This window comes from Hylobates moloch, unplaced genomic scaffold (assembly GCF_009828535.3).
Source record: "Hylobates moloch isolate HMO894 unplaced genomic scaffold, HMol_V3 SCAFFOLD_11, whole genome shotgun sequence".
Classification (NCBI taxonomy): Eukaryota; Metazoa; Chordata; class Mammalia; order Primates; family Hylobatidae; genus Hylobates; species Hylobates moloch.
This window is the reverse complement of record NW_026652286.1, coordinates 67,051,463-67,069,188: the sequence shown is the minus strand read 5'-3', so window position 1 is coordinate 67,069,188 and position 17,726 is coordinate 67,051,463. Positions and strand designations below refer to the sequence as shown.

The following is a 17,726-nucleotide window of genomic DNA, read 5'->3' as shown; positions in this document are numbered from 1 at the left end:
AACAGGTTTCTCTGCTGTAAAGTTCCCATTTTCTACTTTACAATTAATAAATATTTTTGGGAAAATACTTTGAGACTATGCAAATATCCTGTTTCACCTTAAACTTTTACTCACTAATTTTAGCATCCATGGGTGAGCTTATTTCCAGTAATTAATACTGTGGTATTTTAATTGTAAGTTTTGATTTCCTTCATTCTTTCTATATTTATTAATGGAATTCTTCTGTAAGGAAAATTTGTCCCTTCTTCTCTATTTACTTATTTATTTATGTCATTATGGACTTGAAGATCCAGTACTCTCAGTTTTTTAGTTGCTACTATTCCTCACATTGTTCCAGCTTTGACCATTGCATTCTCTTTTATGTTGGCTTCTGTGTCCTTTCAGTGTCTCCCCACCTGTTTTGGGGTCACGACCTTAGCTTTTTGGCACCTCAAGATGCTCTAGGCTCTTGGCTCTTGTAATGGCAAAAATCACAATTACTTTTGCACCAACCTGATATTTTCCTACCTAGCCCTGGAATCAACCATTTCTCCAAGGTGCTCTGATTCTTTTTATTGGAGAGTGGTATTCAGAAATCCACAAATGGGTACTAAGTGTGCTTACTGCTACCAGGGCTTGCTCAGCACTCTGAATGAACAGAGTTATGGAAATAGATATATGTGTGTATAGTAACCCATGCATACATACGTGTCTATATATGTGCTTAAAAAACCAATGATAAGTTCAGACTGATTCTAATCCAGCCCTACAGGGTCCATTTTTGTCTTCTCCCTTTCTTTACTTGTGACTTCTTTGTCTAACAGAAGCCTGGATCATATTATAAATATATATATTTACTTATTTTTTCAATCCTGGTTTAATTATATTTCCAATCCTGGTATAATTTTAAATTATAAAGTAATTTCAAAATTGCTAACTCATACCCCTGTGCAAAACAACTTTCCCAACTAGGTTACAATGTTTATGTAAGTTATTTTAGTCTTTAGACTTTCTGTATCTAGTTGAAACATAATTTTTCAAACTTACTTAGCTCCTTTTCTCCCCACCCCCTTCACTGTGGTTATGTGATTCTTTGGTAATGCTGTTAGATTCATTTGTCACCCTGTGCATTCTTAAGATACTTCTGCTTTCATATTTAAAACAAAGAAGGTTTTCACAGATTGGATGAGAATCTTGAGCCTTCTGCATTTTGCTTTATTTCCCATTTGTTTCTCTACATCAACTGTTTTTTTCTCTTGTTTCAAAGAAGAAAGAATCTGAATCTGCAGGTGACTTGGTCATGCAAAATCTTTCAACAAGGATATTGTGATCACTCCTAGGTCACAAATTACAGTCAGCCTATCAGCATCATCCTCCCTTCTTCCAGGAAAGAACCAGCACTCAATGAAGGCACAATGGCATCATGTTGTATTTGGGAATTATTCTGCTTTTCTTTAGTAGTTGTGATAATCTCATATCTTAGATGTATGTTTTTTACGTAAAAACATCCCTGGATACACAAGCCTGTATATTCTGTCTTCCCTGCATTTATTCTGCTTAGCCCTTCTGTTCTCCTTGCTGTTCCTTGAATTCACGGAACACATTCCCACTTTAGCACCATCTGCTCTTCTACTGCTTAGGACTTTCTCTCTCTGCATACTGATGCTTCATCTCAGTTCTCTGCTCGTTTGATGCTAGTCAGAGAGGTCTTTCCTGACTACCCTGTGTGTGTAGAGAGGAGTATGCCACTTCTATGTCACTTTTCCCTTTATTTTTCTTTACAGCACCTATCACTAACTGACAAGTTATACATGTGCATACATACACACATGCATATACATGTTGTATTAGAGATTGAGTATCCCTTATCTGAAATGCTTGGGACCAGAAGTGTTTAAGATTTTGGATTTTTCGGATTTTGGAATATTTGCACATATGTTGGGGATATAACCCAAGTCTAAACATGAAATTTGTTTACATTTTATATATACCTTATACACATGGCCTTAAGTTAATTTTATACGTGTTTTAAAATAATTTAGTGCATGAAACAAAGTTTGTGTTAAGTATTTATGTGTGGAATTTACCACTTGTGGTGCCATGTTGGCACTTAAAATATTTTGGATTTTGGATTTTCAGATTAGGGACTCAACCTGCATTGCTTGTTTCCCACACTGGAACAAGGACTTTGTTCACTGCTGTGTCTTCCATATCTAGAAGAAGCCTGGGATATCTGACATAAAGTAGACAGTGTTTGGGTGACAGTATTTGTTGGGTGAATGGAAGAATATTGGTTTGGATTAAATGAATGCTCGGTTAAAGTATGTGAACACTTTTACTTGAATCTCCAATGACGTAAGTTAATATTAGGGAAAACTATTCCTTCTTGTCTTCTCTCACCTTGCATTTCATGTATCTTTAAATAATAACTGATATAGGTATAAGACCATAGTCTACAAATCACTTGTTTATTTAATATTTGATATTGAAAACTGTTAGCACTTATGTGAGATTGACGTTTTTACTCCCATTATATTTATTAGTAAAAGATAATGTTAAGAAATTACTGGACATATTTATACTTAACTTACTTTGATTTTCTGTGTGTTTTCTCTAGTATATAGTTAGACTGATTTATGGATTTCTACTGTTGATAGAATTCATGCTTTTCTGGTTGACCAAAGGGGAAATCCTTCCTATGTAAAACCTTTCATGATCTTCCTCCAAATATAGAATTGACTGCTTTCTCTTTTATGGTTTCCACTTGTCTGTGTCCTGTAAGTTTGTAAAGCTCTCAAGGTCAGGAATTAGTATTGATGATCTTTACATTCCCAATCCTGTGCACACTTTCTGGTACATAGAAGGATGCAATAAAATCTTTAGTGAATGGACAAAGAAAGATCTCTATAGACTTCAATAATATGAAATTTTTCTAATCACCGAATTTATATTTTTCAAAATCTTGACACAGGAGTAAACATGGAAGTACTAACTTCATTCCAGAACAATTTTTGGATGACTTCATTGATCTTGTTATCTGGGGCCATGAACATGAGTGTAAAATAGCTCCAACCAAAAATGAACAACAGCTGTTTTATATCTCACAACCTGGAAGCTCAGTGGTTACTTCTCTATCCCCAGGAGAAGCTGTAAAGAAGTGAGTGTTATATATTTTGAGCCAATTTTTAAGAAATCTTTGCCATAATAACTAATCATCTCATAGGTTTAAGGCCTATGTTAAGGTTACCACTAACTGGCAGTATTGTAATTTATATGATAGCTTTATTTTTGAAAATTGATCATTCTATATAGTCTTATTGTTTTTCCAGATTTTAAGCCATTTTCAAAAAGAGAGCATCCAATTGGTGTTGTTTTGCTGCTCATTAGGCAAACTCAAGATGCACATTTTTATTATATTTCAAGTTAGTTGCTTTAGGTTGATGATTACTAATTTCACAAAGTTCATTTATAAAAAATTCTCCTAAAACCATTTAATTGAAAATTTTCTGATTATAAGTGCAATATAGTATATCTCATTTTTAAAACATTTTTGGGGGAATGATGTGATTGTAAGAAGTAGTTAACAGTGATTAAACTCAATTTTTATCATGGGCTTTATCCTTTGAATCACGAGTTCTGATTGTTATAATGATAATAGGTTAAAGAATATGGTAGTAGAATCTATGTTCGTTGGTTTTTTTCTTCATGAGTCCACTGCAAAATCATTTTGTCTATATGTGTACATGTATGTACATATACATAGGTATATAGATGTAATACTATAGTCTACATATGCTCCCATCATAGTCCTGATAACATTTTCTTATGCTTATTATGTCTATCTTTCCTTACAAGACTGATCAGACAGGAATAATGATGGATGAGTTGATTTTACTCTGGGGAAGGAAAATGTCTACCATCTTTTCCTGTGATGATAACATTAAGGTTAAATTAGCAGGAACATTTATTTTTAAGAGTATGATTTTATAAAGAAACATTTTGTAGAAACTAAGAAATATGAAAGCTTTCATGTGCACATCATCCTGAGGAAATTTACACTGTGACTTGGTGTCCATTTCTCTCCCTTTCAGACATGTTGGTTTGCTGCGTATTAAAGGGAGGAAGATGAATATGCAGAAAATTCCTCTTCACACAGTGCGGCAGTTTTTCATGGAGGATATTGTTCTGGCTAATCATCCAGACATTTTTAACCCAGATAATCCTAAAGTAACCCAAGCCATACAAAGCTTCTGTTTGGAGAAGGTAATTCTTTTTGATAAAGTCAATGAGATCTACTTTAGTTGAAGAATTATTCACCTTCAATTAAGTAATTTAATAGAGTAGGGGGAAGTCTTTATGTTGATTACATTCTCATGAAGTCTGTAAGGACACTGTTCTTCAGTGAATGTGTTTAATTGTGTCCAAGATTTTTTTTTTTAAGACATTGAGAGAGAGGAATACTGGATGTTAAAAAAAATTTAATCTCTCTTCTAGTCTCTTTCTTCCTTTTCAAAAACATAATACATAATCTTTTCTCTTTTTTAATCCTGATTTGATGATTTGTTCATTTTATTTATGAAAGCAGGCAGCGACTTTGATTGAGGAATGAGAGACTATGGTGTGTGGGAAAAGCCTTAGCTTCTAATAATCTGTATTAGGCGTCCCTTTCACCCTGAAAGCTACCCCAAATGAAATGTGAAAAATGTGTTTGCTGTCCACCCTATTGCTGCAACGTAAGTCCCAAACCTCCCTCTCTATGCACATTGCCACCCCTAAATCTCTGTAGAAAATTTCAGCCACTACTAAGGTTGGGTGGATTAATGCATTTAATAATATGTGGGTTGACAGCTTAATTAGCATCACTTGCTGACACTCAGTTCTTACTCTGTGTCAGCTGTCCTACTATGTTTTATTTTCATGAAAAATTGTGTAATATAGTAACAATGATAATAATTATGACCAGTGATACTTACTGATTTACTGTATGTGATGTGCGCTGTTGACAGCATTTAATCTAGCCAACAATGCTATATGTGAGTAGCTTCTACCACCTATAGTTTAGAGGAACTGAACCTTAGATAAAGTGACTCATTCAGTGTCACGGCTTTTTGAGCAATGTGTAGCTCAGGTAACCGAAAGTGTATGCTTGTTTCAAGATGATTGACTCTAGAAACTCAAACGTAGGTTAAGATTCTGCCATCCCTAAATCCAATCTCTCAAGCCAAAGAGATAGAAAATGCATTAATTGCTTTTGCATTGATTGATCCAGGCCTAAGTCATGTACCCTTCCATGGAGTCAGCCCTGGGTTTTTCAACCTTGGCTTAGTTGACATTTTGTACTAATAATTCTTTGTTGTGGGAGGCAGTTCTGTGCACTCTGGGATGTTTAGCAGTATTCTCCCTGGTTTGTACCCACTAGATGCCAGTAGTACCCCTTCTAACTGGTTGTGACAATCAAAAATGTTTACAGACCTTGCCAAATGTCCTTAGAGAAGCAAAATCACCTCTGGTTGAGGTCTACTGTATGAACTTCACCTCAATCCTGTGGGCTTTGGTGACATGAATGCAGAGAGGAAAGTGAATGCTGGTGACACAAAAGTAATAGAGGTTTATTTTAAACACCAGGTGTGCATATAACTTTCTGTTATCTCTGTATTTTATGTACATTTCTATTATTGTACTTAGGTTATATTATTATTTATAAGCATGTGAGTCTCTTCTGAACTCTTTGAGGACAGGACCCATATCTTACTTTTCTGTCTCAGCACTTGACCTAGTACGTGGCAAAAAGATGCTCTATAAATGCTTGTTGGACTGAAATAATTGACCTAGGAGATCATGTTCTTATAGATTTTCTCTGTGCTGTCTGATATGGTAGTCACTAGCACATGTGGCTGTTCACATATAATTAATTAACATTTAAATTTGAAATTCAGTTTCTTACTTGTACTAGCCACATTTCAAGTGCTCTATATCCACATATGGTTTTGGCAACCATATTGAATGCACATATAAAAAATTATTGCAGAAAGTTCTGTTGGACTTCATTGTTACAGTTTAAAGGACAAGATTATAAAATCTTAGATGTGAAAGAAATCTGAGGACAAAAACACTTGTTCTGTATTGTTCTTGAGATCAGAACCAAGTTATAAGCAGGCAGTTTTTGTTCCAACACAAGAACTTTAAGAACTAGAATTGTTCAGCTATGAAGTTGGCCATCTGAAGATATCTAATCACCGTGCACACAGCCATTTATGAATGCTGTCTCCCTGTAACTTGGTTTTCCCCTTAAGAACAATATAGAACAAGTGCTTTTGTCTTCAGATCTCTTTCAAGTCTAATATATTATAATCTTGTCCTCTCAGAGTATGAGACAACTCCAGATATTTGAAAACATCAGTCTTATTTTCTTTTACCTTGAACTCTTCCAAGATAAATAATCCAAAGTCCTTGCTTATAGATCCCTAAATCTTCTGGTGAGTCTCCCATGGATCATATGACTGCAAAAACTAGACTTACTTGGTTTTAAGTTGGTAAGCTGAGGAAAGCCTTATTGAAACATGAGTAGTAATATTTTAAATTTTATTCTAAAAGAATTACTTTAGAGATTGAAAAATTATAAAGAACTTTCATGAAAGTAAAACATTAAGGAATAGTATTAAAGGAGCATTACAAGAAGGTATATTTGAAAAGGTGTCATAAATGACCTAGGAAATAAGGATGATTATGTAGTTAAGGAAAATTCCTGTGGTAATAAGCTGCTATTCAGCCAAGTTAAACTCAGTTTACTACTTTGTTTTTTAATCTTTTTAAAAATTTTGAGATTGAAGAAATGCTTGAAAATGCTGAACGGGAACGTCTGGGTAATTCTCGCCAGCCAGAGAAGCCTCTTATACGACTGCGAGTAAGTCCTATTTATACAGATTGAATATTATTAATTTTCAAAGCATAGTAATGCACAGTTTACATGGTTTCTTTGAAAAGTAGCGAGGAGAGTGCTCATAGTAATAAGAAGAGCAATCACCATTGGAGGCCAAAACAAAGATATAAGGATTTGAGTTAATCACAGTTTAAGTGATAGGTTTGGTAACTTATTTTTCTCATTTTCTAAATAATTTGTTGTTACATTTAATAGATTGGCTGAGCTCTCTGACTTCATCTTTAACTACCTCCTCTGCTCACTTCATTCTAGGCACCTTGGCCTTCTCGAAGTTTCTTGGGCATGTGGGATGTGCTCTTATCTCCCTTTAGTCTGCTCCCATGTCACCTCACTGAGGCCCTACCATCAAGAATCAGCGCCTACCTTGTCTCCAGTGCTCATGATTTCACTTACCTTCTTCTGCTTCCTCTTCTTATTTTTTCCCATAACACATCCTTCTAATCTATGTACAGTTTATTTGTTTTGGTTATTATTAGGATTGTTTCCTGTGCCTATAAGTCTGCTTATCCTTTCTATCATGTTATAAACAAAGAAACAACAACAGACCTCTTCTTTATCACTATGCTTTTCCCTTTTCCTAACTCCTACCCCATGTTGCTTACTCTCTTTCAAAGCCCCTAAAAGTATATAACCTGTATCTCTCATCTAACTTTCTCTTCTTCAGTTCACTATAACCAAGGCTCTGACTTCACCATATCCAGTGGAAAAGATGACCTTTAATTGTTAAATCCAATAGATCGTGTCTCATCTTGCTGAATTACTCTTGGGCATTCTCTGAGTTATTTGTATCCGTCCCGTCTCATAGTTAGCCCTCTTTTCAGCGTAGGCATACAGCTTTAATGACCACCAATAGAGTAATGACTTCGAAATCTTTATGTAGTCCTCCTTGTTGTTCTGTATCTCCAGGAGTCCCCTGAGGCCTGGTGCTGAGGAGTGTAGTCTTTAAACCAGCAGTGTTGTTGTCACCTGGGAAATTGTTAAAAATGCAGTCTCAGAACCTGCATCAGAACCCACTGTATTTTAACAAAAATCTCCAAGAAACATATATGTTCATGAAAATTTGAGAAGTCCTGGGATGTAGACTGTGGAGGTAAAGAGTACAGTGTACAGCCAGACTTCTGAGCTTCATTCTGGCCCAACCACTAGTTGTATGACCTTGAGCAACTGCATCTCTTATCCCTTGGTTTGTATTGGGTTGGTGCAAAAGTATTTGTGGGTTTTGTCATAGAAAGTAATGGCAAAAACTGCAGTTACTTGTGCATCAACCTAATGCTTCATAGATTTATGAAATCTAAATGGATTAAATAGTGTCTGGTGCACAGTAGGTAATCTGGTCCTGTTTCTTTATCCCACTGTCACTGGCATAGTGAAGCCCTTATTAATACTTCCTGGCCTATTGCCACAGCCTCCTACCAGGACTCTGCCTCCAGTTTCCTTCTCCCTCCACACTAATGCCAAAATGATCTTTGTAAAACACAGTTTTGCATGTCTTTTCTGCTAAAAATAACTTAATTGTTCCCCAGCACTAACAGGAAAAAGTCTAAACTTTTTTAGGTTAGCATTCAGAAGTCTACATGATCTGGTCTAAACCAAAAAAGCTGCCATTCCCTGGGTGCGGTGGAGTTTATTTCACTGAAACCTTTGTCCATGTTGATCCTGTTGCGTGGGACACACTTCTCTCCTCCTTTCTGTATGTCTTCTTCAGCACCCACCTAAAGCCTCCCCCTTCAAAGAAGCCTTTCTTGACCTCCCTGCAGGGAACATGCTTCTTCCTTTGTGTCCTCATTCAACTTTGTACATATCTCTTATAGCACCACTCACAGTCTGCTTCCAATGATCTGTTTACATGTTTGTCTTCCCAGTCAGTTTGTGAATTTCTTGACAGCCAAGATTGTATTTATTTATGGTTGTATCCCTGGCCCTGAACAGCATACCTAGAACATTGAGGATATCAATAAAATTTTTTAATGACCAAACATTTATAAATGAGAAGTTTGAAGGGGAGACCTAACAGCTTTAGCATTTAGTATTTTGTCTTTTATAACATGGTAGCTGTAGAGATGATCTGGGTAAGGCTGGGCATGGTGGCTCGCACCTATAATCCCAGCACTTTGGGAGGCCGAGGTGGCTGAATCATCTGACGTCAGGAGTTCGAGACCAGTCTGGGCAACATGGCGAAACCCTATCTCTACTAAAAATAAAAAAATTAGCCAGGTATGGTGGTGCGTGCCTGTAATCCCAACTACTTGGGAGGCTGAAGCATGAGAATCGCCTGAACCCAGGAGGCAGAGGTTGCATTGAGCTGAGATTGTGCCACTGCATTCCCACCTGGGTGACAAAGTGAGACTCCATCTCAAAAAAAAAAAGAGATGGTCTGGGTAATACAAAAATAATTAAGGGAATCACATAGTTCTCTTCATTATGGCAAAAGATCCCAATTTTCTCATCTGTATCTGCCTGACAGCATTAAAACTAACCAGACTTTAATAGAAAATTGGCATTTCTTTTCCTAAGCACAGTAAATTATGAATTCATTCACAAAACAGCACATATTGTCATATAAGTAATATTACAAAACTACATTGTACTGACTAAAAGACATTCATTAACTCATTGACTAAATTTTATTGAGTACCTGCTATCATGGATGCTGCAGGATACAGGGATGATAAAACAGATGACGTTTTGAATCCGTGGAGCTTACAGGAGGTGGAGGTGCGAAGAGAGACATAATACACAAATATCAAATAAGTGAACAAAAAACCTTAGCAGATAGTGATGATGAGTGAAAGTGGGAGCACTTTAGTTAGGAAGCATTCTGGATAAGCTGTGAGGTGGTGCAGTGCTGGTCCCCATAGCATACTTTGGGAAGAGCTCGTTTAGGAGAACATATCTCTGAGAAAGGAAGGTGGTATTTGTCTTTTTAAAGGTCTGTTTACCACTACAGACTTCTGTAGAAAGAGTCTACCTTGAGAGAAGTTCTCAGTTTCAGTGAGATACCTCGTGAGATACCATGTTTTGGAGGTAATCATTTCTCAAGGCTCACAGATTTGATTCTTTATTACCTGAATCTTCCTAGCATTCATCTTTCTCGTGAGGCACATCTCTAAGATGATAGACCAATTTACTAATGCATTTAGGGCTAGTATGTTATTTTGGTGTGTGTTTGTTTGTTTGTTTGTTTTAAAAGTTCAGAAAATTGTTTAGAAATTCTGTCTCCTTTTCAGATGGTTTGCCTGGTAGGTACCTAGACTATTAGTGTTATTGGGGGAGATGTAATCATTCTGCATTGTGGAAATTATTGCGATACCTTGATTCTGTTGAACAAAGTATTTTGCTTATGCTTATAAACTTTTCAAACATTAGTTTCTCAATAGGATAAATGATATAGCTCCATCATGATCTACTGTAGAAAATTAATTCATAAATTTGAAAGTATCAAGCATAAACCCTGTGAATACTGAAGGATTAGTGTGTGTTTTAAAAATTGGCAAATTGTTGTTTCCTAGCCTTCATAGATTATTCTGTGTTTTCAGGTGGACTATAGTGGAGGTTTTGAACCTTTCAGTGTTCTTCGCTTTAGCCAGAAATTTGTGGATCGGGTAGCAAATCCAAAAGACATTATCCATTTTTTCAGGCATAGAGAACAAAAGGAAAAAACAGGTAAGCTAGTTATTTTTACAAGTTAAAAAAAGTTCTCATATGATTTGTGAAGGAATCTTTAGTAAAAACTGTAACGTAATAATGGAAGATATTTTAATATGATTGTAATGTCTTAAACAAATTGAGAGTTGGAATAATTCTCTTGTCTTCTAAAAATTAGATAGCAACCTTTTTTATTATTATTATACTTTAAGTTCTAGGGTACATGTGCACAACGTGCAGGTTTGTTACATATGTATACATGTGCCATGTTGGTGTGCTTCACCCATTAACTCGTCATTTACATTAGGTATTTCTCTTAATGCTATCCCTCCCCCCTCCCCAAACCCCACCACAGGCCCCGGTGTGTGATGTTCCCCACCCTGTGTCCAAGTGTTCTTATTGTTCAGTTCCCACCTATGAGTGAGAACATGCAGTGTTTGGTTTTCTGTCCTTGCCATAGTTTGCTCAGAATGATGGTTTCCACCTTCATGTCCCTACAAAGGACATGAACTCATCATTTTTTATGGCTGCATAGTATTCCACAGTGTATATGTGCCACATTTTCTTAATCCAGTCTGTCATTGATGGACATTTGGGTTGGTTCCAAGTCTTTGCTATTGAGAATAGTGCCGCAATAAACATAGGTGTGCATGTGTCTTTAGAGCAGCATGATTTATAATCCTTTGGGTATATACACAGGAATGGGATGGCTGGGTCAAATGGTATTTCTAGTTCTAGATCCTTGAGGAATCACGACACTGTCTTCCACAATAGTTGAACTAGTTTACAGTCCCACCAACAGTGTAAAAGTGTTCCTATTTCTCCACATCCTCTCCAGCACCTGTTGTTTCCTGACTTTTTAATGATCGCCATTCTAACTGGTGTGAGATAGTATCTCATTGTGGTTTTGATTTGTATTTCTCTGATGGCCAGTGATGATGAGCATTTTTTCATGTGTCTGTTGGCTGCATAAATGTCTTCTTTTGAGAAGTGTCTGTTCATATCCTTCACCCACTTTTTGAAGGGGTTGTTTGATTTTTTTCTTGTAAATTTGTTTAAGTTCTTTGTAGATTCTGGATATTAGCCCTTTGTCAGATGGGTAGATTGCAAAAATTTTCTCCCATTCTGTAGGTTGCCTGTTCACTCTGATGGTAGTTTCTTTTGCTGTGCAGAAGCTCTTTAGTTTAATTAGATCCCATTTGTCAATTTTGGCTTTTGTTGCCATTGCTTTTGGTGTTTTAGTCATGAAGTCCTTGCTCATGCCTATGTCCTGAATGGTATTGCCTAGGTTTTCTTCTAGGGTTTTTATGGTTTTAGGTCTAACATTTAAGTCTTTAATCCTTGAATTAATTTTTGTGTGAGGTGTAAGGAAGGGATCCAGTTTCAGCTTTCTACATATAGCTAGCCAATTTTCCCAGCACCATTTATTAAATAGGGAATCCTTTCCCCATTACTTGTTTTTGTCAGGTTTGTCAAAGATCAGATGGTTGTAGATGTGTGTTGTTATTTCTGAGGCCTCTGTTCTGTTCCGTTGGTCTATATCTCTTATTTTGGTACCGGTATCATGCTGTTTTGGTTACTGTAGCCTTCTTGTGCAGTTTGAAGTCAGATAGGGTGATGTCTTGAGCTTTGATCTTTTCACTTAGGATTGTCTTGGCAATGTGGGCTCTTTTTTGGTTCCATGTGAACTTTAAAGTAGTTTTTTCCAATTCTGTGAAGAAAGTCATTGGTAGCTTGATGGGGATGGCATTGAATCTATAAATTACCTTGGGCAGTATGGCCATTTTCACGATGTTGATTCTTCCTATCCATGAGCATGGAACATTCTTCCATTTGTTTGTGTCCTCTTTTATTTCATTGAGCAGTGGTTTGTAGTTCTTGAAGAGGTCCTTCACATCCTTGTAAGTTGGATTCCTAGGTATTTTATTGTGTTTGAAGCAATTGTGAATGGGAGTTCACTCATGATTCGGCTCTCTGTTATTGTTGTAAGAATGCTGTGATTTTTGCATATTGATTTTGTTTTTGTTTTTATTTTTTTGAGACAGAGTCATGCTCTGTCTCCCAGGCTGGAGTGCAGTGGCACGATCTCGGCTCACTGCAAGCTCCACCTCCCAGGTTCACGCCATTCTCCTGCCTCCGCCTCCCAAGTGGCTGGGACTACAGGCGCCTGCCACCACGCCTGGCTAATTTTTTGTATTTTTAGTAGAGACAGGGTTTCACCGTGTTATCCAAGATGGTCTCAATTTCCTGACCTTGTGATCCACCCGCCTCAGCCTCCCAAAGTGCTGGGATTACAGGCGTGAGCCACCGCGCCTGGTCTGCACATTGATTTTGTATCCTGAGACTTTGCTGAAGTTGCTTATCAGCTTAAGGAGATTTTGGGCTGAGACGATGGGGTTTTCTAAATATACAATTATGTCATCTGCAAACAGGGACAATTTGACTTCCTCTTTTCCTAATTGAATACCCTTTATTTCTTTCTCCTGCCTGATTGCCCTGGCCAGAACTTCCAACACTGTGTTGAATAGGAGTGGTGAGAGAGGGCATCCCTGCCTTGTGCCAGTTTTCAAAGGGCATGCTTCCAGTTTTTGTCCATTCAGTATGATATTGGCTGTGGGTTTGTCATAAATAGCTCTTATTATTTTGAGATACGCCCCATCAATACCTAGTTTATTGAGAGTTTTTATCATGAAGGGCTTTTGAATTTTGTTGAAGGCCTTTTCTGCATCTATTGAGATAATCATGTGGTTTTTGTCTTTGGTTCTGTTTATATGCTGGATTACGTTTATTGATTTGCATATGTTGAACCAGCCTTTCATCCCAGGGATGAAGCCAACTTGATCGTGGTGGATAAGCTTTTTGAAGTGCTGCTGGATTCGGTTTGCCAGTATTTTATTGAGGATTTTTGCATCAATGTTCATCAAGGATATTGGTCTAAACTTCTCTTTTTTTGTTGTGTCTCTGCCAGGCTTTGGTATCAGGATGATGCTGGCCTCATAAAATGAATTAGGGAGGATTCCCTCTTTTTCTGTTGATTGGAATAGTGTCAGAAGGAATGGTAGCAGCTCCTCTTTGTACCTGTGGTAGACTTTGGCTGTGAATCCATCCGGTACTGGACTTTTTTTGGTTGGTAGGCTATTATTTATTGCCTCGATTTCAGAGCCTGTTATTGGTCTATTCAGAGATTCAACTTCTTCCTGGTTTAGTCTTGGGAGGGTGTATGTGTTGAGGAATTTATCCATTTCTTTTAGATTTTCTAGTTTATTTGCATAGAGGTGTTTATAGTATTCTCTGATGGTGGTTTGTATTTCTGTGGAATCAGTGGTGATATCCCCTTTATCATTTTTTACTGCATCTATTTGATTCTTCTCTCTTTTCTTCTTTATTAGTCTTGCTAGCGGTCTATCAAGTTTGTTGATCTTTTCAAAAAAAACAGCTCCTGGATTCATTGATTTTTTTGAAGGGTTTTTTTGTGTCTCTATTTCCTTCAGTTCTGTTCTGATCTTAGTTATTTCTTGCCTTCTGCTAGCTTTTGAATGTGTTTGCTCTTGCTTCTCTAGTTCTTTTAATTGTGATGTTAGGGTGTCTATTTTAGATCTTTCCTGCTTTCTCTTGTGGGCATTTAGTGCTATAAATTTCCCTCTACACACTGCTTTAAATGTGTCCCAGAGATTCTGATATGTTCTGTCTTTTTTCTCATTGGTTTCAAAGAACATTTTTGTTTCTGCCTTCATTTCGTTATTTACCCATGGTCATTCAGAAGCAGGTTGTTCAGTTTCCATGTAGTTAAGTGGTTTTGAGTGAGTTTCTTAATCCTGAGTTCTAGTTTGATTGCACTGTGGTTTCAGAGACAGTTTGTTGTGATTTCTGTTCTCTTACATTTGCTGAGGAGTGCTTTACTTCCAACTAGGTGGTCAATTTTGGAATAAGTGTGATGTGGTGCTGAGAAGAATGTATATTCTGTTGATTTGGGGTGGAGAGTTCTGTAGATGTCTATTAGGTCCACCTGGTGCAGAGCTGAATTCAAGTCCTGGATATCCTTGTTAACCTTCTGTCTGGTTGATCTGTCTAATGTTGACAGTGGGGTGTTAAAGTCTCCCATTATTATTGTGTGGTAGTCTAAGTCTCTTTGTACGTCTCTAAAGACTTGCCTTATGAATCTAGGTGCTCCTGTTTTGGGTGGATATATATCACTGATACCCTTTCTCCCACTTGATCGAATTGGCTGCTGAAGCTTGTGCATGTGTCATGTAGTTCTCGTGCCATGGTTTTCAGCTCCATCAGGTCATTTAAGGTCTTCTCTACGCTCTTTATTCTAGTTAGCCATTCGTCTAATCATTTTTCAAGGTTTTTCGCTTCCTTGCTGTGGGTTCGAACATCCTCCTTCAGCTTGGAGAATTTTGTTATTACTGACCTCCTGAAGCCTACTTCTGTCAGCTCGTCAAAATCATTCTCTGTCTTGCTTTGTTCTGTTGCTGGTGAGGAGCTGTGATCCTTTGGAGGAGAAGAGGTGCTCTGGTTTTTAGAATTTTCACCTTTTCTCCTCTGGTTTCTCCCCATGTTTGTGGTTTTGTCTACCTTTGATTTTTGATAATGGTAACCTACAGATGGGGTTTTGGTGTGGATGTCCTTTTTGTTGATGTTGATGCTGTTCCATTCTGTTTGTTAGTTTTTCTTCTAACAGTCAGGACCCTTAGCTGCAGGTCTCTTGGAGTTTGCTGGAGGTCCACTCCAGACCCTGTTTACCTGGTATCCCCAGCAGAGGCTGCAGAACAACAAATATTGCTGCCTGATCCTTCCTCTGGAAGCTTCGTCTCAGAGGGGCACCCGGCTGTATGAGGTATCAGTCGGCCCCTACTAGCAGGTGTCTCCCAGTTAGGCTACATGGGGGTCAGGGACCCACTTGAGGAGGCAGTCTGTCCGTTCTCAGAGCTCTGTGCTGGGAGAACCACTGCTCTCTTCAGAGCTGTCAGACAGGGATGTTTAAGTCTGCAGAAGTTTCTGCTGCCTTTTGTTCAGCTATGCCCTGCCCCCAGTGGTGGAGTCTACAGAGGCAGGCAGGCCTCCTTGAGCTGCAGTGGGCTCCACCCAGTTTGAGTTTCCATTGTGCTTTGTTTACCTACTGAAGCCTCAGCAATGGCGGACACCCCTCCCCCAGCCCACTGCATTAGCCTCTGTGGACATAGGACCTGCAGAGCCAGGCACGGGATATTATCTCCTGGTGTGCCGTTTGCTAAGACGGTTGGAAAAGCGCAGTATTAGGGTGGGAGTGTCCTGATTTTCCAGGTACCATCTGTCACTGCTTCCCTTGGCTAGCAAAGGGCTAGATAGCAATCATTTTTTTTTCTTATTAATTTTTTGCACACAAAACAATAAACATTTTCTAAAAATACGTACAAACAAAAAGATGCATATCAAACATATTAGGGAGGTTGCACATGGGAAGACGGGGAATAGAAATGGGGAGTGGGAATTAAAGAAAATAAATGAGAGAGGGACTTTATATAGATCAGTGATAATAACTCAATCCTCTATTTGACAAAGAAGGAGAAGGAAGAGGAAGAAAAAGAAAGTGGGATAAAGGATCAGAAAGGGAGGAAAATAGAAAAAATTAGAGTATGACTCCAGGGTAGACCTGTTTTGTTGTCACTGGGTTGGTTGGTTGGTTTGTCTGTTGTATTTTTCATATGTTTCGTCATGTTGGCCAGACTGGTCTCGAACTCATAGCCTGAAGTGATCAACCCACCTCGACCCCCCAGAGTGCTGGGACCACAGGCGTGAGCCACCATGTTCAGCCCCCACATTGCTTCTGGCCTCCGTGGTAGACCTCCCAGATGGGGTGGTCGGGCAGAGGCGCTCCCCACATCCCAGTCGGGGTGGCCGGGCAGAGGTGCTCCTCACTTCCCAGACGGGGCGGCCGGGCAGAGGTGCTCCTCACTTCCCAGACGGGGCGGCCGGGCAGAGGCGCTCCTCACTTCCCAGACGGGGCGGCCGGGCAGAGGCGCTCCTCACTTCCCAGACGGGGCGGCCGGGCAGAGGCGCTCCTCACTTCCCAGACGGGGCGGCCGGGCACCGGTGACCCCATACCAGAGGAGGCGCGCACTTCCAAGGACGGGCGAGAGGCTCTCATTTTTTCAGAGGGCGGCCTCCCAGACGGGGCGGCCGGGCAGAGGCGCTCCTCACTTCCCAGACGGGGCGGCCGGGCAGAGGCGCTCCTCACTTTTTCCCAGACGGGGCGGCCGGGCAGAGGCGCTCCTCACTTCCCACACGGGGCGGCCGGGCAGAGGCGCTCCTCACTTCCCAGATGATGGGTGGCCGGGCAGAGGCGCTCCTCACTTCGCAGACGATGGTTGGCCGAGCAGAGGCGCTCCTCACTTCCCAGACGGGGCGGCTGGGCAGAGGGGCGGCCGAGCAGAGACGCTCCCCACCTCCCAGACGGGCAGGGGCTGCAATCCCAGCACCCTGGGAGGCCAAGGCAGGCAGCTTGGAGGCGGAGGCTGCCGCGAGCCAAGACCACGCCACCGCACTCCAGCCCGGGCAACACCGAGCACCGAGTGAGCGAGACTCCGTCTGCAGTCCCAGCACCCTGGGAGGCCGAGGCGGGCAGAGCACTCGGGGTCAGGAGCTGGAGACCAGCGTGGCCAACATGGTGAAACTGTGCCTCCAGCCAAAGGAGAAAAAGCAGGCAGCGGTGGTGGGGCGCGCGCTGGCAATCCGAGGCAGCCTAAGGGGCGGGGCAGCAGGGAGCCGAGTAGATTGCAGCCTGGGCCACAGAGGGAAAGAAAAAGAAAGAAAGGAAGGAGGGAGGGAGGGGGGGAGGGAAGGAAGGAAGGAAGGTCGTTTTTAAATCTGTGAATATCAATAAAGAAATGGAAGACTTTCTCTGAAAACTTTTTTTTTTTTTAAACAGTCCTGCTAAGTAATAGTATATACAAACTTTAGAGATTTACTGCTCAAAATACATATGTATTACTTAGTATATGTTGTTAATGTTCAGAGAATGTACTCTCAATTTTTGCCTTATTAAGCATTTTGACCTTAAAGTATACAGTGATTTAGGACAACTTCAGACTTTGAGAATAAGAGTTGTTTCATAGTTTGGTATTTCTGATGATCCAGGTAATTAATTTCCAATTAAATTTCACAAAAACTAATTCCCCTT

The 17,726-nt window shown here is 39.6% G+C and overlaps 1 protein-coding gene across 4 annotated transcripts in view; it reads left to right on the top strand.

Moving 5' to 3' along the window:
- MRE11 (MRE11 homolog, double strand break repair nuclease) overlaps positions 1–17,726 on the top strand; it is a 353,252-nt gene that overhangs the window by 289,838 nt on the left and 45,688 nt on the right. For all 4 annotated transcript variants that reach the window (XM_058446191.1, XM_058446190.1, XM_032167179.2 and 1 more), the window contains 4 exons: positions 2,951–3,136; positions 4,071–4,242; positions 6,803–6,883; positions 10,456–10,582. In XM_058446191.1, coding sequence (XP_058302174.1) covers positions 2,951–3,136; positions 4,071–4,242; positions 6,803–6,883; positions 10,456–10,582 — 566 coding nt within the window. The remainder of the gene's footprint in view (positions 1–2,950; positions 3,137–4,070; positions 4,243–6,802; positions 6,884–10,455; positions 10,583–17,726) is intronic.